Genomic DNA, 20309 nt, shown 5'->3' with positions numbered 1-20309 from the left:
TTAGTTGTTTTCTAATTCTAGGACGCCAAAGTTGCAAAAGCTGAGATTGAAAAAAGCCACAAACTTATTTCGGAGCTGAAGAAAACCGGTGAACAAAAACAGGCGCTTTTGCACCGTATGCAGAAAAAACTGTCGTTGGTCAGTCGGGAGAGGGACAGTTATCGGCTTCAGCTCGATTCCTACGAGAAGGATTTAACAATGTCGATAAATCCGTCAACAATTGCAAACTCGAATCAGCTGCAAACTCAGCGGGAGAGAATCGTAGCGTTGGAGAAAATCATCGAAAGTTACAAGGAGTTGAATGCAAAGTTGGAGTCGGATTTGCAAAACACTAATCCTGCGTTGTATTCCGGTACGTCCACGTTTTATTGATTTAAACTGAAAATAAAGATTTGATTTTTTGCAGATAATCCGAACAGTAGAGCCGAACAATTGACGAAATTGCAGGAAGAAGTGGACCAGTTGCGGATGGAAAATGAGATGTTGAAGCAACGTCGAGACCAACTTGAAATTCAATTGGAAAACTACCTTGTAGGCAATGATACGCTCCAAGGGGGCCAGGTTTACCACTTGGCGAACAACCCGCTAGCCGAGTGTTTGGCAGAAAGGGAGAAGTTGGTGGAGAAATTGGAGCAGGAGGTTAATAATTAATACAGTCCTATTTAAGAAACGATAATTTAGCTTGTGATATTTCTTGCAGATTGAGAAATTGAAACGGAAGTTGAAAAACATGTCCGAAGGCATCGATGCGAGTAAGTTAAGCGAGTCGATGTGTCCGCAAGAGGTCCAAGCGTTGAAAGAACAAGTCAAAACGCACGAAGTCCAAACGCAGCGACTCAAAGAATATTTCAAAACGTCGTTTCAGGAATTTCGCAATGTTATCTACATGTTACTTGGTTATAAAATCGATCGGACTCCGACGTCGTTGTATAAACTAACGAATATTTACGCGGAACGGGCCGAGGATCAGTTGTGCTTCCAGTTGAATAGTGAAGGTGATTTAAATTTGCTTGAAAACGAGTTTAGCGCAAGTCTTGAGCAAATGGTCAACTTGCATTTAAGACACCAAAAGTCGATTCCCGTTTTTCTGAGTGCCCTCACTATAGATTTGTTCAACAATAGCACGATGGCAACAAAGACTTATGAGATTGAGTAATTTAATACCATTTTTTAATTAGTTCGCTTAGCAAATATACAGTTTAATAAGAAGGCGAGTTTGGTAATTCAGGTCCTTTAAGCTTCCTTGGACGATTATTTTTTTTATATAAAATCATTTTCTTTTTCACTGAAAAGAAATAAACAACCTGCTTTAGAAAAAAAATCGGGTTAAGTGAGCTCTTGTAACTTGCGAGTTTAGGTGGAATAAAATAGCCAATAAACAAGCACGACTTTATTCAAAAAATAATTTATTAACAAGTGTTTACGCAACATCAAAATTAGACACGAAAACAAATTGTAAAGATCACAATACAGAGATAAAAGTTTTTTGGTGTGGCACAGTATGCACAAAAAGTTTTGAATATTAATTAAATACTAAACGGAACTAAAGAATGACCCTAGCTGGGTCATCCTTTGATCGAGGAAAAAAAGATAAAACTTTCCCATCTATTAATTATTATCAATATCTTTTTGTGCGCAGTGTTGAGTTACCTACTGATAAAACATAAATAAAAATAAATAAATTTGCCTACAATTTGTGCTTATCACTGGAACTATTTCCAACAAGTTGAAAATATCAATCGACTAAAACCGGCGACTTGATCGCCCATCAATTAACTAAAATTCGCTTAAAACTTCTTTAGCCAAATATCGTATTCAACTGTTGCGTGCACCGGATAAACGTGGCCCTCTTGGGCAGCTCCTTCAACTTGGCAGCCCCCGTGTACGTGCACGCGCTCCTGAGCCCCCCTAAAATATCCAAAACCGTCGGCTCGACGTCCCCTCGATAAGGCACCTCAACGGTCTTCCCTTCTGACGTCCTATAGTCAGCTACGCCCCCTGCGTGTTTTTGCATCGCCGTCTCCGAGGACATCCCGTAAAACAGCTTGAATTTTTTGCCGTTGCGTTCGATGACTTCGCCCTCGCATTGGTCGTGGCCTGAGAACATGCCCCCGGCCATGACGAAGTCAGCCCCGGCCCCGAAGGCCTTGGCGACGTCGCCGGCGCACGTGCAGCCCCCGTCGGAGATGATGTGCCCCCCGAGGCCGTGGGCGGCGTCGGCGCACTCCAAAACCGCAGACAGTTGGGGGTAACCGACGCCCGTTTTGAGCCGGGTGGTGCACATGGAGCCCGGGCCGATCCCTACTTTGATGAGATCGGCACCGGAGAGGATGAGCTCCTCCACCATCTCGCCGGTGACCACGTTGCCGGCCTAACGAATAATTCATTTCATTTATAATTTACGTTATGAATTAAGAAAATACGTACGATAATCGTGTGTTTGGGGAACGCCGCTCGCACTTTCCGCACGTATTCTACAAAGTGTTGCGAATAGCCGTTGGCTACGTCTAGACAGATAAACGTGATCCCTGGAATAGAGGTCAGGATTTGGCTCAATTTTTCAAAGTCAGCGTCAGTCATGCCGGAGCTTGCGGCAACGTGGGGAAGACTCTTCGGGTTTTCGCTAGCGAATTTCTTCCACTGCTCCACATTGTAATACTTGTGAATGCAAGTGAATAGTCCATGCTGCAATCAAATGATTAATCTGATTGAGTGGGTAATTGAGTGCGCGCTACTTTAGACAAGGCTTGGGCCATTTCAAAGGTCCCCACGGTGTCCATGTTCGAGGCCATGACGGGAATCCCATTGTAGACTTGTTTCGAGTTCCTGAACGTGATTTCTCTGAATAAGTTCACCTGAAAGAAGTTGATTTTTTGCCATGCTCGCCAAAAATAGCTCTGGAGGCCGCACTCAATTATGACGAAAATAGCGCTCAATGAAACTTTATTAGGACTTTATTCAGTTAATCAAACCAACTATCGACGAAACAATTAATTATCGATAAAACAGCGAAAAGTTGGCCCAACCCTGACCCCAAACCCGGCAAGGGCGGCGCAAAATCCCCAGCTGGGAGGGGCCACCGGGCCCCTGAGAGGCCCCAAAAGCGAAAAAATGCAAACGTTCCATTTAAAAATGACCCAAAAAGCCCAAAAATCGATACTCACATCGCTGCGGCTCTTCAGGGTCGATCGTTTCGGACGCAGCATCACATCTTTGAAGTCCAGCTTGATTTCGTAATTTATGTTAGGCATTTTAGTTAGTTTAAATAATAGTCACGATTTAACCACCTCGAGGACCCAACAAAAATAACTTTCAGCTGACTTTGGTTACGTCACTTTGACAAGTGATTTGAACGACAGCGCCGTGTGGCAGTGGCTAACGCCACGACCCTGATTACGTCCAATTATCAACATTAGCACCAAAAATGGGGCCATTATCACGCCCAAATACTAAATGAAGTGTTACACACGTTAATTTTAGACGATTGGGTGCGAAATTTTCACGCCAAAGGTCACGTGATTGGTGTAACCCTAACCACGAATTGTTTCAAATCAAATGAAAAAATTTCGTTTTTTTTTTTAAATTTTATTTTAGTACGTCAATATTACAGCCTAAAAGCCCCCTCCCTTGCCATTTCTTTGGCACCAAAACCGTGGGAACAATTCTTTGGCCACGTTTCACCTTCACTGGTATTTGATTGTCTTCTGAATGCTGCACCACTGTCGCTACGTCTGATAGGTTCTTGAAATTGCTCGAATTTATTGACCCAAATTCGACAATAAAGTCATCTGCATGCAAGCCCTGAAATTGATTTTGAAATTAAGGTGGCAATCGTGGCTTAATTTACCGCCATTTCTGCAGGCGAGTTTGGGGACACCATCGTGACTTTGGCAAAGGGGGTCTCATGTGTGACACTGTTGTGGTCGCTTCTCATTTCAATGTCTTGCAGGCCGTTCGATTGGTTGCTGCCAGAGCTGGAGTAATAGCCCTGTAAGCCGTTCTCAATTTGTTTCATTATGTTTTTGTGGTCGTTTTGCAAACAGATGATGCGCTGCCTGGCGTGTCGGACTTGGTACACGTCCACGGAATTGAGGGGGAAGTCCTCAGCGTCCACCAAAGGGTCACTCATGCCCACCCCGTTCTACAAATCAAAAAGGTTGAACAAAAAAATTTTTGGGCCCTTACCACAGTCAGGATTTCAGTCAATTGCTTGATTTCGTCCTCGATTTTGTCCTTCTGTTTCATGAGGTTCAAGACCTGCTCCCGGATTTCTTGAGACATTTTTATTGTTGTCTTCGATGACAAACAAATTTGCTGTAAACAAATGTCAAACGTCAAAGATTTTGACGGACGTCTCTCAAAAATTCTCATCAAACCCTGAGAACAAAAAACACTCCTTGGGACCTTAATGAATTTTTAAAGATTTTTTTAAATTTCCCGATTTCGCAAACTTTATCTCTAAAAATTCATTACAGTATTCAGAATGGCCCCCAAACGGCGAATTAGTTAATGGTAAATGGTGCTAGCTCCATGCGCGCAGCGATTGTCTGGTCGACTGTAATATGTACCAGCACCATTTTCTATTTTCGCCGACAGTCTTATTTTTATGGTGGCCATGTGGTTGAATTTTTGAAATAATTCCCAATTATTGTTTTAAAAAACCGTGACAATGGGGGAGGCCAAGAAGCCACAATTTGTCGATTTGATCCGCACGATCGGTGACGACGACGAGATTGAGGATTTTTCGGAGGAATCGGATGCCGAAGTTGAGGTTAGGTTTCGGGTTTCCACCCTCCCAAACTAACACTTCCCACAGTTCCAGCCCACGAAACAGAAAAACAAGCGTAAAGTCGACTTCGACACCGACTTCCAGTTCGTAAGTTCGGCCGAAGAGTACAACAAAGACTCCTGGAACGACTTGACAAAATACGTGAAGCGGAAAGCAAAGACCAAAACCGACGACAAAATCAAGAAGGTGCTCGTGGAGGCGCCCCACGCCGACTCGGACGTGTCTCTCTCAGACAGCGAGTTAAAACACGACAAAATCAGGGAGAAAGAAACGAGGAAAAAAGCGGCCCCCAATGAAAACTTTTTTGAAACTGTTGATTTGGACACGGAACATGCGAGTTTCTACCAGATGAACTTATCGCGGCCGTTGCTCAAAGCGATAAGTGATATGAAATTCGTTCACCCGACCCCTATTCAGGCCTCCACAATTCCGGTGGCTTTAATGGGGCGCGATATTTGCGGGTGCGCTGCCACAGGGACGGGCAAAACGGCCGCTTACATGCTGCCAACGCTCGAGAGGCTGTTGTACCGGCCTGTAGGGGGCCCCCCTGTGACACGTGTGCTGGTGTTGGTGCCCACACGTGAGCTGGGGGTGCAGGTGTACCAAGTCACCAAACAACTGGCGCAGTTTAGCGATATTCAAATCGGGTTGGCTGTTGGCGGCTTGGACCTAAAAGCCCAGGAGACGATTTTGCGGAAAAACCCCGATATTGTTATAGCGACTCCAGGCCGACTTATTGACCATTTGAAAAGCACCCCGACTTTTGGGCTGGATTCGATTGAAGTCTTGATTTTGGATGAGGCTGATCGGATGTTGGACGAATATTTTGCCGAACAGATGAAGGAGATTATAAAACAATGTGCCAGGACTCGGCAAACGATGCTTTTCTCTGCGACGATGACTGAGGAAGTTGAGAGTTTAGCCGCGGTTAGTTTGAATAAACCGGTTCGGTTGTTCGTTGATAGTAACCGGGAGGTGGCGTTTGGGTTGCGTCAGGAGTTTGTAAGGATCAGGCAGGATAAGGAGGGCGATCGGGAGGCGATTCTGGCGGCGCTTGTTTGCCGGACGTTCCGCGAACATTGCATGGTGTTCGTCCAGACGAAGAAGCAAGCGCATCGGTTGCACATTCTGTTGGGGCTTTTGGGCCTCAAAGTCGGGGAATTACACGGGAATTTGACGCAACCGCAGCGTCTCGACGCCTTGCAAAAGTTCAAGGAGACGCAGATCGATGTCTTGGTGGCCACTGACGTGGCGGCCCGAGGGCTGGACATACAGGGCGTTCAAACTGTGATTAATTTTGTGATGCCGGCCACAGTCGAGCATTACATACACAGAGTGGGGCGCACGGCTCGAGCAGGCCGTGCCGGAGTCTCTGTAAGTCTCGCCGGGGAACAAGAACGCAAAATCGTAAAAGATGTGGTCAAAAAAGCCAAACACCCGGTCAAGAGTCGGGTAATTCCCCCAGACATTCTCGAGAAATACAAAAATAAACTGGAGAAACTTGAGCCGCAAATCGCGCAAATTTTGCAAGAGGAGTACGAGGAGAGACAGGTGGCGAAGGTTGAGAATCAAGTGAATAAGGTCGAGAAGTTGCTCAAGGGGGAAAAGGGCGAAGCCCGGCCCTGGTTCCAGACGAAGAAGCAGCGAAAGGACGAGAAAAAACGCCTGAGTTTGAAGGACGTCCCGAAGAATAAGAGTGATAAAGACAAGAGAAAACATAAAAAAGGGGCGAAGGAAACCCCCGATGAACGTGTTAGGAGTGAAATGGGCAAAGTTGCTCTGCTTCAGGCCAAACTGGCGAAGAAAAAGCAAAAATTGACGAAAATTAACGCTGTTGTGGACGTTGAAGTCGGTCGGAAAGCTGGCGTTAAACGGAAGAAAACGAATTTCGGTAGTGACTTGTGGGATACGAAAAGTGCGAAAAAGTTGCGACATGAAGCGAACGCGGCGAAGAAAGGTAAAGTGTTTGGAAAGCCGCAGCAGAAGAAGAAGAGACGTTGAATAAAAGGCTTTGTATTGTTGAAATATTTATTTTAAACTGGAATTATAAAATAAGAACGAAAATAAAAAATCATTAAGGAAGGTGGTGTGTGTGTGCAAAATAAAAACGAATAGGATATAAATATTAAGATATTTCTATTTAACAATGCATAGTTTATAATCATCAACCTTTCCACAAATCTACAATTAAGAACATTACAAGTCATTGTATTTTACGTAAAGAAACAAGAAACATACCCTACAAGGCTTTGTGGTATAAATAATAGTTAAAAAATCAATAATAATAAAGAAAAACAGATACAACTAAGCTAAAAGTAAACAATATGTCAACAACTTTACAATAATCATACAATGTACATACAATCGTGAGATATTTGATGTTTTTCTACGTAAAATGCAAACAATAGTAAAGAATAGTATGTATTATGTATTATATATGCGTTAGCTCGTATGGAAAATACCACATTATATTACATTTATATAAACGGGTGTGACTTTGTGACACTGCTTCTCTCTTGTTTTCTCTCTTCTATTTACAATAATTGATCCTAGCTATTTACAATATTATAGTGGGTATATCACAATCTGTACAGTAACGGTGACATGGCTGTGGCTGCTGTTTAACTTTTTTATGTTTAATTTTCAAATTAAAGGTGTTCAAGGCTGGGGCTGCAGTATGGGCACTGTTACGTATGGGGGCCTAGTGAGAGGCTCTGCTTCTAGTAGCTGGAGACCGTCGGATGGACGGCCACTCTGATACTGTCACTTTACCTCTTTCTTGCGTTTGCTGTCGCCCTCCGACACTGTAACAAAACGACTGCATGTTTTTTGACCCGACTCTGACAACTAGTTTTAAACTTTTTGGCATATTTAAAAAAGTCAAATCTGTCACTGGAAAATCAAATAATTCCTTACCAGCACTCCTTGTCTTCCTCCTCAGCGCTTCCGAATCCACCCCAACTTTATCCCCTTTACTTCTCGTATTCGGCGCCGGGATCGCTGTCGTCCTCACCGACCTCCTCGTCGTCACCGCAACACCTTTGACCCCATTCCCACTTTTGGCCTTCTTCCCCACACTATTCGCCGTTGCCGTTTTCCTGACTTTCTCAATCAGCGGTTCGTCACTGTCCGAACTTTCGTCTTGCGATTTCGCCGACTTTTTAACATTATTCGCTTTGGTCGCCTCGACACCAATACATGCCTTAATCAGTTCAACTGCATTTTCCGAGCATTTCCTTGTCTTTTTATTCCTCGTATCGTCTATGCTGTTGTTGGAACTGTCCGATTCGTGTCGTTTCCTTTTGGCGGCTGGTGTCGTCGCAACACGATTTGGTTTAATTGTTGTCGAAACCGGCGAATTTAATTCGGGACTGTTCAACTTCGAGAGGGCTCTAGTGCGAACCGAACGTGTCGCAGGGCTCGGTGAACTCGGCGTTTGATTATCAGGTATTTCAATCAGGAGCTGTTCGAGGAGACTTTTCGTTTTGTGGATGTTGTTGGAACACGAATTGCTGTCTTCATCCGACATTGTCGGACTTTCGGAACCTCGGCCTTTCTCCGGATTCGAATAAGTGTAGAGAGGCGGCGTTACACGAACCGGAAGCGGCTCCAAATCGTCTTCTTTCGTCTTGGTCTTGACCGGAACCTGCAACAGTTTTTTACATTTTTGACAATGAACAGTGACCGGAAACTTACGAGAGTGACTTCCGCCGGTTGAAGTTGTTCTTTCACAGCGTGCGGACTCGCCACGTTGACCGATGACAGACTGACAGCTCCTTGTTTGAGACTATCTTGCAGTGCCGAAGTTAATTCGCAACACTGACCCAACTGTTTCGGTTGGGTGTTGTGTTGGTTCTCGTTCATGTCTTCAACGCCGTTCAAACCTTCCATTTTGGCCAATTGGGCTTCAATGTCGAGCATGTGAGGCATGTCAGGCACTTGTGTTTTTGATTTGATTGGTTCGGGAATGTCGGCGTGTGGACTTTGGCTGGCCTGATTCGGTGATTTTTCGCTTAGAGCGTCCATACTTTCGATACCGCTGTCTTCGCCTTGGGCACCGGAATTCGGTGAACGGCCCGCCTGTTTATCGCCCAAATCGGCCTGTTTGCGATCGGGAGTGTTGCACTTGTCCGGCTCGGGGGATTTCTCCTTCAGGGGAGGCGGCTCCGCCTCCACTTTTATCTAAGCCGCAACAAAAAGAAAATTTATAGATACTTATAAATCCACTCTTTATTAAATGGCAAAATAAATGATCTCTAAGAATAAATGTGTTTTAATACCAATGTTTTGTTTGTAATGTTTTGTTCAAACATTTGTTGGAAGATACAAAAGCGACGAAATAAAAAGTTATGATATAATTTTGTACGATTCCCCTGATGTTCTTTAGATTTCAGTCAGATCACTATTTTTTCAATCAGTTGTTCTTAAATGAACTTTATCTCGATTTCGATACTAGGCTGAATTTGTTCTTCTAACGTAATCCTTTTTTTTCTATTATCGCATTTTTTTATGAAATATAATCACGTGCTTGTAATTTCGAAACAGAAAAATAGCAATTTATTTAAACGCATGCTAGAGTAAAGTTTATTAACGACTACAAAAAATTAATTGTGCAGAAAAGTTTATCAAAAGTAATTTCTTTTCTAAAGACTCGTGTTACGATTCATAATTAACTTGAAAAAGTTAAAATTACGTAATTAGTTGCATTTTTGTCCAGTTTTCGTAATAAACACAAAAACGTATTTTTACATTTATTTAAGCAGGCATTATAAGCCATTCCATTGTATTTAAATACATTCATTAACGTTAATCAGAACCAATCTACGCAAAAATTTGATTTAATTAAGAGATAGGAGGGGTGATATTGCCTTTAAACACAGGGTGTTAATTTTAAAGAGCTCAACATATAAAACATTTTTCTGTTCGTATTTTTTCAAAAACTGTCAATATACATAATTATTTTTAATTTAATTGGTGTTTATTTTTCTCTCTTACTTGGTACGTTTTCTTGGCACCAAATATATATCTGAAAAAAACAAATATTTTTCTTGTTTAATTTGTGGGTTTTCTTGACACTAAACGGATATTACTTCGACAAGTCTAAATTTGGCCAGGATGCGATGTTGCCATTTTTTTTAAATAAACTTTACCATCAGATAAAAAAAATCAGTTCGTAATTAGTAACAAAACTTTATGATTTTATGCACCAATAGTGAAACAAAAAAGGTTTCTAATCGGAAATCTGCCTTATCAATAAAAACAAACAAATCAACCTGTTGCCGCCCCAACCCACTCAATTTTTTCAATCACACTTAACAAATCCTCTCACCTGATCAGCCTTTTCGATTTTCTTATTCTCCACACCGATCTGATGTACATTTTCAGTCCGATGCGGCGGCCTTGGAATTCCCTTTTCCGTGCCTTCCATCAAACTTTGCTTAAATTTCGCCCCCATGTCAATTTCACCCGTCGGCAACGCCACCTGTTTCGTAAACTTTTCACCCAAACAACTCTTACTAAAACTCTTATTCCTGACTACATCTTTACTCTTGAACACCTCCTTGACTTTACTCTTGTCTTTTCGCGATTTTTGCGGTAGACTTGCAATTGTTCCGACATTGGTCGAACCCAAAATCGGCGGTTCTGATTCGAGACCCGGCTCAGACTGACTCAATCGACGCTTCTTCTCAACGGAAATAATTCCATTACTATCGACAAATTTCAAATTGGCTCGTGTCAATTCCGAATCGCTTCCGCGTCGTTCCTTTTGCTTGTCCTTGTAGTTGTTGTGAATGACCAATTTGGAGATGAGGTCCGTCGAATCATGATTATTCGACTTGAATTTCTTCTTTTTCTCGTCGGTTTCGTCGATTATTGCACTGTCGGTGGCGATTTTCTTGCGCATTTTCGCCTTGTCTGTGAGCTTTTTCTTCTTGTTGGTGATGAATGCGTGGTGGCGTCCACGTAACGAAATGTGTAAAGGGGGAACGCGGAGTTCTTCACCTGGTGACGCGGCGACGACGGACGTGGACGCCTTCTTCGGCTGTTGGATGAAACTAACATCGACTTTGTAGGCGGTATTGATCGGTTCGGATTTTTCCAATTTGAGTCGGAGTTTGATTTTTTCGGTTGGTTTAAGGTTTGGGGAGTCGCGACCACGGTCACGGACCGTTTTCGTTTTGATACGGGAGTGTTTGCCACTGTCACTGTGTGAGGAGCGCGTTTCACTGTCACTTTGGTCCGTTGTGTCTGGGCGTATTGTTGAATTGGTGTCGTCGTCCGACAGAGCTGCGGGTGATGGTAGTCCGGTAAAGACATCCCCCAGGTCTTCGGTTTCGCTCTCGCCGCTCGATTGCGGTTCCAATTCGCCGGTTAAGGGGTTGATGAGAAAGTTGCGTTTGTCGTCCCCGTGGGTCAATTCCTCTGGGATTTCGGGAGGGCTCCTGGCAAGGTCACGCTCCAGTGTTGGAAGGAGATGCTCCAAGTCGTCGGTGAGTGAAGGCGTCAAGTCCAAGAAAGGTGAAGTTTGTACTACGGAGTCCCACTGGCGAGTGACCGCCACCGAGTAGGGGGGCGGTGGGGGCAGATGAGTTGTTGCCGTGTTGTTGGGGTACGGTGGTGGTGTAATTGTACTGTTTGGTTTACTATTCTGCCTAATGGAAGTATTTGATAAGGCGCTTGGTGACGTGTTTGCCTGAGGTTTGGTGTTCTTCTGCCTGACTATAGTTCGAGGCAAGTTCGGTTTTTGCACAAACGAATTCACCGTCCTGTTCACTGCACTGCTCACTGGAGTTTCGGTTGTTTTCGGTGACGTTGCCCCGTCGTTCTGAAGCAGGTTCACCAGAAGGGGGCTGGAGATCGTCACCGCTGGGTGTTTTCCTGGATAGGGGGGCGGTGGAGTGGCGTAATTCGCTTGACTATGGATCGCCTGGTTCATGCTGGTGAAGGGGAAAGGTCCCGCGTAGCTTTTGGTGGTCGGGGGCGTGGTGCTAACAACCGTTGCAGCGCTGACGGGTACTTTAGGGACCACACTGTCAGGGGGGCACACCACGTTGGGTGACTTGAACTGCACTTTTTCCGGTTCCGTCGCAGGGGCCAGGAATCGAGACAAGGGGCCGTCTTGACTGCTACCGCTGCCATCTGAAACCGATTGATTATAACCTCAAAGTGGTACGAAGGCGACGAACCTTGGGTGGTTTGGAGGCGGATTTCCTGGGGCTCCGCGTTGACGGAGTTGGCGATGCGCAAGGAGATGACTTGGTCGCCTTCCACCTGCACACTGAGTATCCCCAGGTTGCGGAGCTGGGCCGAGCCCTCGCTGGCCAGCTTCCTCAAACGTAACGCTGCTTCCCGAGGAATAGACAGCGTTACACGCACCGAATTCCAGGGCTCCAGCTTGTGGACTGTGACGACGTCTCCCAGAATACCGTTCAGTGTGCCGACGACAGCTTTGAAGCGATTTGCGAAGTCAGGGTCTGAAAGATTGCCTTCGCATGTGACTATTGTCGTTAAATCGCAGCCATCACTGTCTGCTGCCATCTAAAATCGGCAAAGTTAGAGAGGCCCCATCTCTCATCCGCCGACTTACCCTTGGTGGGAGTCACATTCCGATTATCGAAGTTTTACATCAACCTAAAACCCAAACAAACCCCATGAGAAAACTAGACGCCAAACGCCACAAATCAAACAGCCACCGTTTTCAAAAATTAGCGAAATAAAAGATGGATATGGTCGCAGCCATCTTGTGTGCTGGACGGGGGAGTGTTATTACATGTGTTCGAACGGAAAATCCGGCCCGGAAAAGGGGCAAACGGGGCTGCGACCCCCACAAGGCGCCCCCAAACGCCCATCCGCGGCGCTCCGGGGCGCCAACGTGGGGATTTTCGCGACGGAAATTGCTTTGCTTACGGGCACACAATATTACATACCCGATTCTCTGTGACATACTTTTGACACTCAAAAAGCCAATCCAGCCGGAAAGTTCTCCTCTGCACTTGTACTAGTATACTTTAGGATCACTAATTTGCAAGAAGGCTTTTAAAAACTCCATAAAAACACTCATAATCCTTAAAGAAATTATTAAACGCTTTCAACAATAACAACTCGACGCCATTCGAGATGCGCTCACTAGATGCGCACCTTGTCAAAATCGAACAACCGTGGAAATTTCTGACAGATGACAACGGAAAGTTTCACCAAAATTAACAAATTTACAGAAACAACGCAACTTTTACGATACTTTTATTTTCAAATAAACAAAATTAAACCTACAATCTCATCTCAGATCTAACTGTTTGCACCACCGGCACCGTCTAATGGTCCGGCTCGCACGAGTCAAACAAGCCCTTGTTCCGGATCCTGTTGAACTCCTTGTTAATATCGTAGCTCCTGCAAAACAAGCGATAAGAACCCCCCAAGACGTTCAAACACTCAACTTGTAAAAGTCGGCGTAGACTTGTTTGCGGTGGTCATTAACGAATATTTTTTGGGCCACGGCTGCTGTAACGCACATTCCGATCGCAACAATCAGGTTCCTCTTGATTTGGCTGTGCAAAAGACCGCGCAATTGGGGCTTCGCTGCCTTGCTGACGCTGTCGGACATCGTGCCTAAAAGTATTACATAATATCGATTACCCAACAACAAACGGAATATTTCAAACGTAAACCGTATCAAAGCTTCGTAAATCAAATTAAAACACGGTCCAACAAGTTCGGTACCTTAATTGCTGTTGATTTCTTTTGAAAAGAATAAAATTACTTGCAGGGGCGCAAACTGTCAATCAACTGACAAAGAATCACAACGATTTCTGTTTTACCGACTGGGCGATAACGGAAGTCTTTTTTATTATTTTTTTGAATTGTTGTAAAAACACAAGTAATCTTATTATTGTTGTTCCTTATTATTAGATAAGTCAATAGTCAATGCTTTATCTTTGAAAGTTACATATTTTGATTTATTGACTCTGGCATAATGACCGGAACCGGAAGTGGGGGTGCTAGTCAAAGTAACCGTCCACTATTTTTATCAGTGATATAACTGATAAGGTGGTTCCAGTTTCAATTGGTAAAAAATACATAGGCGGTTTTCATAAATATTTGCTCTTTATTATTCCGAGTATGTTCCTGAAGTTGGCGCCAAATTCGCCGACAAAAGTATTATTGTAATGACAACATGACGATGCAAATATTAAACAAATAAAGATTACACGACTTTTCGTTGATATTTACAAACGCATTTCGTGAATCCCCTTAATTTCGTATAAATTTAACTGAAATGATTTGGCACAAACAGCTAACTTCACGACTGTTTAATTTGATTGTCAAATTCAATGTCAGCGATTATCGCAAGACAATAACATGTTAAGTAAGAAATCAGAAAAACATAGTGGAGAACACTTGATAAGATAACGCAGATTTGTCCGAGGACCCCTCCAACTGTGATTTCATTGCATGTCAGTGCCTCAGTTCCCAGCAAAAAGCCGAAGCAAGTACCCTTATCAGAATGGCCGAAGAGATCAAGCATTTGCCCATGGTGGTGCCCTTGCCCTTGCCGGAGGCCCAGCTCGTCGAAATCGTGGAGAAGTCCAAAGACTGGGCCCTCATGCATGGGGCTGCCATGCGCTCCAAGACCAACTTCTCGGAGGACGCCCTCCAGTTCGCCCCCTTTGTGCTGATCCCGTCGGCGTTCCCGCGCAAGGAGTTCGCCAAGGCGCTCGAAATCCAGCTGATTTTGAACGAGCTGATGCACAAGGTGGCCCACGACCGGCGCTTCCTCACCGAGAGCCTCAAAGAGACGATCAAAGTGGACGAGTTCACGGGGAATCTGTTCCGCATTTACGAGACGGTGCACTCCGAGGGGCTCACACAGGTACTTGACTGCACTTGTAAATAGAATTGGCTTGAGCACAGGCCCTGTTTTGTACATTAGCCGATTAGTTTGGGTATGGTTCGGTCAGATTTGATGTTGGAGGGATCGTGCAGAAGGCACACGCCGACCTCGGCGCCCTTCTGCTGCTGGAAGCAGGTGGAGTTCAACACGATCGCGTCGGGTTTCGGCTGGCTGGGGCCGTCTTCAGGGGCCATCCAGAGGTAAAGCGGCCTCTGTGTGATGAGCGCTTGCGTTTTGGGGGCAAATGAATGCAATAATGAAGGAGCGTGTTCTGTTTGATTTTTTCTCTTCTTCCCTGTGTAGATATTGTACATAGTTGCGGCGTGTGAGTCAGATGTCTGTTGCATTTCTGGATTTGATTTCAGCGCGCCTCTTTGGGACTGCTGCGGTCTGATTACATGGTGAATTCGGCGTCGACTGACAAAATTAAACAAGTCGAAATAAATACGATTGCCTCGAGCTTCGCAGGCATCGGCACAAACATTACGGTATTCCATAGGTACGATTTTTACAATTGTAGTGCACACATTTTTTTTTTGTTTATTAATCGAATGCATAACAATTTTTTTCTCCTAATTCATCGTACACGTGTTGCATGCGAGCATTCTACTAACACCTAATTTTATTTTATGCACTAATCTTATGCAAATATCCTTCATTATTTCATTCATTTATGAATAAGTTTGCACTTGTGATGTCGTTGCACTTGAAATGAATAATTATTGGGGCGCGTTATAACAAAAACTGGACGGAAAAAGGGGTTGTTGCTTTTGTTTTGTGCCACATTGTTCGAAATTGCATCACTTTTGTGTGATTTCGAAAGTCAAGTACATGACTTTTCATTACTTACGTTTTGAAAGTTAAGGAAAAAACACTTACATAAACAAAAGTCTGATGTCTATCAATACTTTGTTTTCTGGAAGGCATTTTTCCGATCAGATTAGATTAGATAAGAGGTCATGACGGTTACCAAAGACCGATTTATGCAATCATGTATTTTATAATCTTGTAATTTTTGTTGCATTTGTTACGATTCCTCAATTTTTTAGAAAATTATTTCAACTACAGTTTATTGTATAAGAAATTAATACTGATGGTTTTAATTTATTGGTCGATTCTCAGTTTTGAAAATAATTTTTTTTCAAGAAAAAACATTTGTTACACGAAACTTAAAAATCCTAGAAAAGTAGGACTTTCACCAAACTTAAATCTGAGCTAGTTGTTTAAATTAGGGTCGTAGTAAATTTAAGAAGTGTGTTAAAAGTTGAATAACTTGAAAAAGTCAAATGAAACACCCTATTTTTTGGTTTTGCTTCTCAAAAATTATCAAATTATCGTTCTAAAACCATGAAGTTTCAAATGTCCATTGTTGATAAATAAAAAGATATTTGACTATTTGATTGTCCTAAAAATTGCATCAAAAGCGCCATCGATTTTTTTTACAAGAGAAAACCAATTGAATAGACATTATTGAATAAAAACTTGTCAAAAATTTACGTTTTTTTTCGTTTCGTCCTGTTTTTGTGTCGTTCAGCCCTCAAAGTTCAACACCGGAAGCTCCAGGACTTGCCATAGTATAAAGCATGCCTTAAACGGGTGTAGCTGACCCAAAATTAAGCCCCCATTTAACCCATCTCTTTTAGGTACATTTTACAAGAATTGGGTCACAGCGAAATGCTCAAAAACGTAAGAAACTAACCCAAAATAAGGTTTTTTTTTCTAATTATTTTTACAAAGTTGCCGGAAAATAATGCACTCGAAGGCCTTTGTAGTGGCATGATTGAAGCATGGAAAATTTACGGTAACCCCAAAGCCGTCATCATGTTCCTAATCGAAGACATTACTTACAATATTTGCGATCAAAGATTTCACGAATTTAAAATCAGGGAAATGTGTCCTCAGGTTCGTGTCATTCGGCGCACTTTGACCGATATGGCAGATAGGGCGAGTTTAGGGCCGAAAAAACAACTGTTGATGTATGTTTTTGCATTCGGGGAATCCCCTGGTTTGACGTGACTGTTTTAGAGATGGGTGCGAGGTTGCGGTTATTTATTTTAGAGCTGGGTACGAACCGGGGCATTATCACAGTCAGAAGGAATGGGACGCCAGGCTTTTAATGGAAAGGTAATTTGTTAAATAAATTATGGTCAAAATTTTGACCTTTTATTAAAGGTCGCTGGCTATAAAGAGTCCCTCGATTCACTATCACTTAGCTGGGACGAAAAAAGTCCAACAAACCCTAGCTAAGCCAGGGGCTTTGGAACAATTTTTGAGCGACCCTGTGAAGGTTGAAAAAGTCAAGCAGATTTTTGCGGGTCTCTACAGTCTTGATTTTGACGAACTGGGGGAACAAGCGATTCAAATGGCCATTGATGACCCGGAAAGATTCGTTTTAAAGCCCCAGAGGGAAGGCGGTGGTAATAATGTGTACGGGTTGGAGGTGCGAGACGCTGTTAAAAAAATGAAAGATAGTGAAGAACGCACGGCTTGGATTTTGATGGAACGGATTCATCCGCCGTTATCTACGGGGTATATGGTGCGACCTGGGGGTAGTAAGGTTCCACAGTTGGTGGACATGGTTTCGGAGTTGGGGATTTTTGGGGTCGTGATTGGGTCAGTTGTAATTTTTGTGTCGTTTTTTTGTAATTTTGTGTTACAGGGATGCAGAAAAAATCACGTATAATAAACAAGTGGGGCATATGCTGCGGACTAAAGTGGCAACTGCGAACGAAGGTGGGGTGGCTGCGGGTTTGGGTGCCTTAGATAGCCCATATTTGATAGACTAGCATTTGTACGCAAGTTGATAATAAAACTATCACACAGTAATTATTGTCTATTTTTTCGTTGCGATGACGTAATAATTTTAATTGCTAAAATGTCCCTATCGTAAAATATACCTTAACGAAGTGAAAACAAACATATAAAAACGCAAAAATAAGTTTGTAGTAGTAAAAATATGTCACAAAAAACCAGTCATTTGCTCCCAATTATCCCTCTCCCACTTTCGGAGGCCCAACTCAAGGAAATTGTGGAGAAATCCAAAGATTGGGTCTTGATGCATGGAATTTCCATGCGACCTAAGACACAATTTGACGAGGATGGCCTCCGATTTCTCCCTTTTGTCCTGATCCCGTCGGTTTTTCCCCGAAAAGAGTTTGAAAAAGCCTGCGAAATGCAGTCAATTTTGAACGAGTTGATGCATAAAGTGGCCCACGATCGGTGTTTTTTCACAGAAAGTCTTAAAGATATCGTCAAAGTGGATGAATTTACGCGAAATCTGTTCAGGATTTACGAGACGGTGGTCGCCGAGGGGCTTACGCAGGTATTTGATTGAATTAGTTGTATCTAATATCTTCCACAAAACCAATTGGCGCAGTCAGTAGGTTTCTATGAATTATTTTGTAACTTTAATCTGCAGTTTTAAAGATTCCAGCAAGTCTGCAGCTGGGAAAGTTTTATTGTCTTTTTAGCGAATGAGGTTGCAAAAATTTGTCGTCAAACAAGTTTCTAAAAGCAAAAAGATAATTTTTAACGTTTGATGCATTTTTGAGTTTAATTTTAGCGAGTCTGTTTGGGACTCTTGCGGTCTGATTACATGGTGGATTGTTCGTACAACAATAAAATTAAACAAGTTGAAATAAATACGTTTTCAGTAAGCTTGGGAGGAATAGGCACAAACATTACAGCATTCCATAGGTACAATTTTTTACTTCATTGAAAAATTGTTACGCTCTGCTGTTTTTCTCTTCCAGATACTTATTACGAGAATTAGGTCACACTGACACACTCAAAAATGTAAGAAATAACCCCAAATAATTTTTTTTTAATTTCTTTGACAAGTTGCCGGAAAATAACGCGCTGAAAGGCCTCTGTGGTGGCTTAATTGAAGCGTGGAAAATTTACGCAAACCCCGAAGCCGTCATTTTGTTCCTAATTGCAGAAATCACTTACAAAATTTGCGACCAAAGACTGCACGAATTTAAAATCAGAGAAATGTGTCCACAGGTTCGTGTAATTCGTCGCACTTTCACAGATATAGCGGCAAGGGCAAGTCTAGGCCCGAAAAAACAATTGTTGATGTATATTAACATTCAGGGAATCCCCGGTTTTGATTTCACTCTTTTAGAGATGGGTGCGAAGTCGCGGTTATTTATTTTCGGACAGGGTTTGCACCCGAGCATTATCACAGTCACAAAGAATGGGAAGCGAGATTTTTAATGGAAAGGTAACTTTTGGTTAAAAACAAAACAACAAATAAAAAAGCATTAAAGATCACTGGCTATCAAGGCGCCCTCGATTCATTACCACTTAGCCGGGACGAAAAAAGTCCAACAAACCCTTGCTAAACCAGGGGCTTTGGAGCAATTTTTGAGCGACCCTTTGAAGGTTGCGAAAGTCAAACAAATTTTTGGGGGTCTCTACAGCCTCGATTCAGACGAATTGGGGGAACAAGCGGTTCAAATGGCCATTGATGATCCGGAAAAATTCGTTTTAAAACCCCAGAGAGAAGGGGGTGGTAATAATGTGTACGGGTTGGAGGTGCGAGACGCTGTTAAAAAAATGAAAGATAGTGAAGAACGCACGGCTTGGATTTTAATGGAACGGATTCGCCCCCCGTTAACTATGGGGTATATGGTGCGACCTGGGGGAAATAAAGTCTCACAGTTGGTGGAGGTGGTCTCGGAATTGGGGATTTACGGAGTTGTGATTGGGTCAATTAATCAACTATTCCGTAATTATTTTTTAACGATTTTGTTACAGTGATGCAGAAAACATCACGTATAGTAAACAAGTGGGGCATATACTGCGCACTAAACCAGCAACGGCGAACGAAGGGAGCACTTCTAGCGGACCGGGTGCCTTAGACAGTCCACATTTAATCGACTAATATTTTTTTTAATGTATTGTTTATCATAAAATAAACACCAGTTATTTTAATTGTTTATTTTCCCCTAATTTCGCTACAAAAAACCACGCTAAAATCACTCAGAGTCGTCCAAAGGGTCGCACGAGTCGAACAGCCCCTTCCTCCGGATGCGGTGGAACTCCTTGTTGATGTCGTAGTTTCTAAATCTGGAGTTTTAAAACCGTCCCTATTCCTAATCAATACTTACTTGTAAAACTCAGCGTAGGCATTTTTGCGTGAATTCCCGAACACAAATTTCATGTAAAGCCCCGCAATGGTGCACGAAATGCCGGTTAAGATCAAATTGCGTTTGATTTGCGAGTGCAGCAAGCCCCGCATTTGCGGTTTGGGAATTCTGGCCACTTGTTCACCCATTTTTTGGCGGAAATAATTACGCACCTATCGATTTTTCGGTTACGTGATGCCGATTCCCTTCCGTTATCAATCTTATCGCTAATCAAATTGGAGATACGATTGCGCACTACTTTTTAGAAAAATGAAATTGAGCGGATGAGTGTGCGGCTGGAAGAGGACTGGCGGAAAAACGGTCAAGAACAGTCACGTATTTACAAATATTTATTTTCGGTTACGTCACGCCTCACATCGATTTGCGAGGGAAAAGTTGTAAATTGAATAATGCGTCCGTGTTATATTGTTTTGTTGGTTTTTATGTAAGAACCAAATATCAAGGGTTTCAAGTCGGAGGTTATCGGTCGGAAAACTAC

General features: G+C 43.0%; 9 protein-coding genes across 16 annotated transcripts in view; 4 read left to right on the top strand and 5 right to left on the bottom strand.

Moving 5' to 3' along the window:
• Mad1 (Mitotic arrest-deficient 1) overlaps nucleotides 1-1209 on the top strand; it is a 31880-nt gene extending 30671 nt beyond the window's left edge. For both annotated transcript variants that reach the window (XM_064355853.1, XM_064355854.1), the window contains 3 exons: nucleotides 22-352; nucleotides 407-639; nucleotides 701-1209. In XM_064355853.1, the coding sequence (XP_064211923.1) occupies nucleotides 22-352; nucleotides 407-639; nucleotides 701-1156 (1020 nt within the window). In that variant the 3' untranslated portion in view covers nucleotides 1157-1209. The remainder of the gene's footprint in view (nucleotides 1-21; nucleotides 353-406; nucleotides 640-700) is intronic.
• A 166-nt stretch (nucleotides 1210-1375) lies between these two features.
• On the bottom strand, nucleotides 1376-3379 carry LOC103313490 (GMP reductase 1). Its single transcript, XM_008196874.3, has 4 exons — nucleotides 3165-3379; nucleotides 2736-2855; nucleotides 2428-2685; nucleotides 1376-2371 (listed from the first exon to the last, which is right to left on the bottom strand). The coding sequence occupies exons 1-4, from the start codon at nucleotides 3249-3251 to the stop codon at nucleotides 1799-1801; spliced, it is 1038 nt and encodes a 345-aa protein (XP_008195096.1). The 5' UTR covers nucleotides 3252-3379; the 3' UTR covers nucleotides 1376-1798.
• Nucleotides 3380-3566: 187 nt separating this feature from the next.
• Nucleotides 3567-4496, bottom strand: LOC656774 (uncharacterized protein). Of its 2 annotated transcripts, XM_963281.4 has the most exons (4): nucleotides 4377-4496; nucleotides 4186-4314; nucleotides 3848-4141; nucleotides 3567-3801 (listed from the first exon to the last, which is right to left on the bottom strand). In XM_963281.4, exons 2-4 carry the CDS (start codon nucleotides 4279-4281, stop codon nucleotides 3586-3588), a joined length of 606 nt encoding a protein of 201 aa, XP_968374.1. In that variant the 5' UTR covers nucleotides 4282-4314; nucleotides 4377-4496; the 3' UTR covers nucleotides 3567-3585. The 2 variants fall into 2 exon arrangements, with proteins under 2 accessions (XP_968374.1, XP_064211933.1); XM_064355863.1 differs by lacking the exon at nucleotides 4377-4496 and having other exon boundaries at nucleotides 3568-3801; nucleotides 4186-4358.
• An 86-nt stretch (nucleotides 4497-4582) lies between these two features.
• On the top strand, nucleotides 4583-6872 carry Rs1. Its single transcript, XM_008196869.3, has 2 exons — nucleotides 4583-4771; nucleotides 4817-6872. Exons 1-2 carry the CDS (start codon nucleotides 4670-4672, stop codon nucleotides 6788-6790), a joined length of 2076 nt encoding a protein of 691 aa, XP_008195091.1. The 5' UTR covers nucleotides 4583-4669; the 3' UTR covers nucleotides 6791-6872.
• Nucleotides 6873-6906: 34 nt separating this feature from the next.
• Ncoa6 (Nuclear receptor coactivator 6) lies at nucleotides 6907-12912 on the bottom strand. Of its 2 annotated transcripts, none has more exons than XM_008196870.3 (7): nucleotides 12718-12912; nucleotides 12378-12421; nucleotides 11977-12328; nucleotides 10119-11929; nucleotides 8486-8971; nucleotides 7706-8435; nucleotides 6907-7593 (listed from the first exon to the last, which is right to left on the bottom strand). In XM_008196870.3, exons 3-7 carry the CDS (start codon nucleotides 12326-12328, stop codon nucleotides 7553-7555), a joined length of 3420 nt encoding a protein of 1139 aa, XP_008195092.1. In that variant the 5' UTR covers nucleotides 12378-12421; nucleotides 12718-12912; the 3' UTR covers nucleotides 6907-7552. The 2 variants fall into 2 exon arrangements, with proteins under 2 accessions (XP_008195092.1, XP_008195093.1); XM_008196871.3 differs by having other exon boundaries at nucleotides 12737-12912.
• A 101-nt stretch (nucleotides 12913-13013) lies between these two features.
• Nucleotides 13014-13655, bottom strand: LOC656527 (cytochrome c oxidase subunit 6C-1). Its single transcript, XM_963053.4, has 3 exons — nucleotides 13508-13655; nucleotides 13225-13396; nucleotides 13014-13177 (listed from the first exon to the last, which is right to left on the bottom strand). Exons 2-3 carry the CDS (start codon nucleotides 13389-13391, stop codon nucleotides 13102-13104), a joined length of 243 nt encoding a protein of 80 aa, XP_968146.1. The 5' UTR covers nucleotides 13392-13396; nucleotides 13508-13655; the 3' UTR covers nucleotides 13014-13101.
• A 141-nt stretch (nucleotides 13656-13796) lies between these two features.
• On the top strand, nucleotides 13797-17504 carry LOC656444 (glutathione synthetase). 4 transcript variants are annotated; one of them, XM_015981180.2, is made up of 8 exons: nucleotides 13822-14657; nucleotides 14718-14867; nucleotides 15044-15177; nucleotides 16322-16364; nucleotides 16416-16654; nucleotides 16704-16802; nucleotides 16851-17291; nucleotides 17338-17504. In XM_015981180.2, the coding sequence occupies exons 1-8, from the start codon at nucleotides 14292-14294 to the stop codon at nucleotides 17462-17464; spliced, it is 1599 nt and encodes a 532-aa protein (XP_015836666.1). In that variant the 5' UTR covers nucleotides 13822-14291; the 3' UTR covers nucleotides 17465-17504. The 4 variants fall into 4 exon arrangements, 3 of the variants coding, with proteins under 3 accessions (XP_015836666.1, XP_008195090.1, XP_968070.1); XM_008196868.3 differs by lacking the exon at nucleotides 15044-15177 and having other exon boundaries at nucleotides 13836-14657; nucleotides 14718-14878; XM_962977.5 differs by lacking the exon at nucleotides 14718-14867 and having other exon boundaries at nucleotides 13840-14657.
• Nucleotides 17505-17606: 102 nt separating this feature from the next.
• LOC656361 (glutathione synthetase) lies at nucleotides 17607-19616 on the top strand. 2 transcript variants are annotated; one of them, XM_015981230.2, is made up of 8 exons: nucleotides 17607-18000; nucleotides 18241-18283; nucleotides 18332-18374; nucleotides 18431-18473; nucleotides 18519-18757; nucleotides 18805-18903; nucleotides 18950-19390; nucleotides 19440-19616. In XM_015981230.2, the coding sequence occupies exons 1-8, from the start codon at nucleotides 17635-17637 to the stop codon at nucleotides 19564-19566; spliced, it is 1401 nt and encodes a 466-aa protein (XP_015836716.1). In that variant the 5' UTR covers nucleotides 17607-17634; the 3' UTR covers nucleotides 19567-19616. The 2 variants fall into 2 exon arrangements, with proteins under 2 accessions (XP_015836716.1, XP_967992.1); XM_962899.3 differs by having other exon boundaries at nucleotides 18241-18374.
• On the bottom strand, nucleotides 19608-20126 carry LOC656279 (cytochrome c oxidase subunit 6C). Its single transcript, XM_962820.5, has 2 exons — nucleotides 19793-20126; nucleotides 19608-19745 (listed from the first exon to the last, which is right to left on the bottom strand). Exons 1-2 carry the CDS (start codon nucleotides 19957-19959, stop codon nucleotides 19661-19663), a joined length of 252 nt encoding a protein of 83 aa, XP_967913.1. The 5' UTR covers nucleotides 19960-20126; the 3' UTR covers nucleotides 19608-19660.
• Nucleotides 20127-20309: the final 183 nt, after the last annotated feature.

The sequence above is a fragment of the Tribolium castaneum genome, chromosome 3 (assembly GCF_031307605.1).
Source record: "Tribolium castaneum strain GA2 chromosome 3, icTriCast1.1, whole genome shotgun sequence".
In the NCBI taxonomy this organism is placed as follows: domain Eukaryota; kingdom Metazoa; phylum Arthropoda; class Insecta; order Coleoptera; family Tenebrionidae; genus Tribolium; species Tribolium castaneum.
The sequence above is the reverse complement of the archived record's forward strand: the minus strand, read 5'-3'. Positions and strand labels throughout refer to the sequence as shown.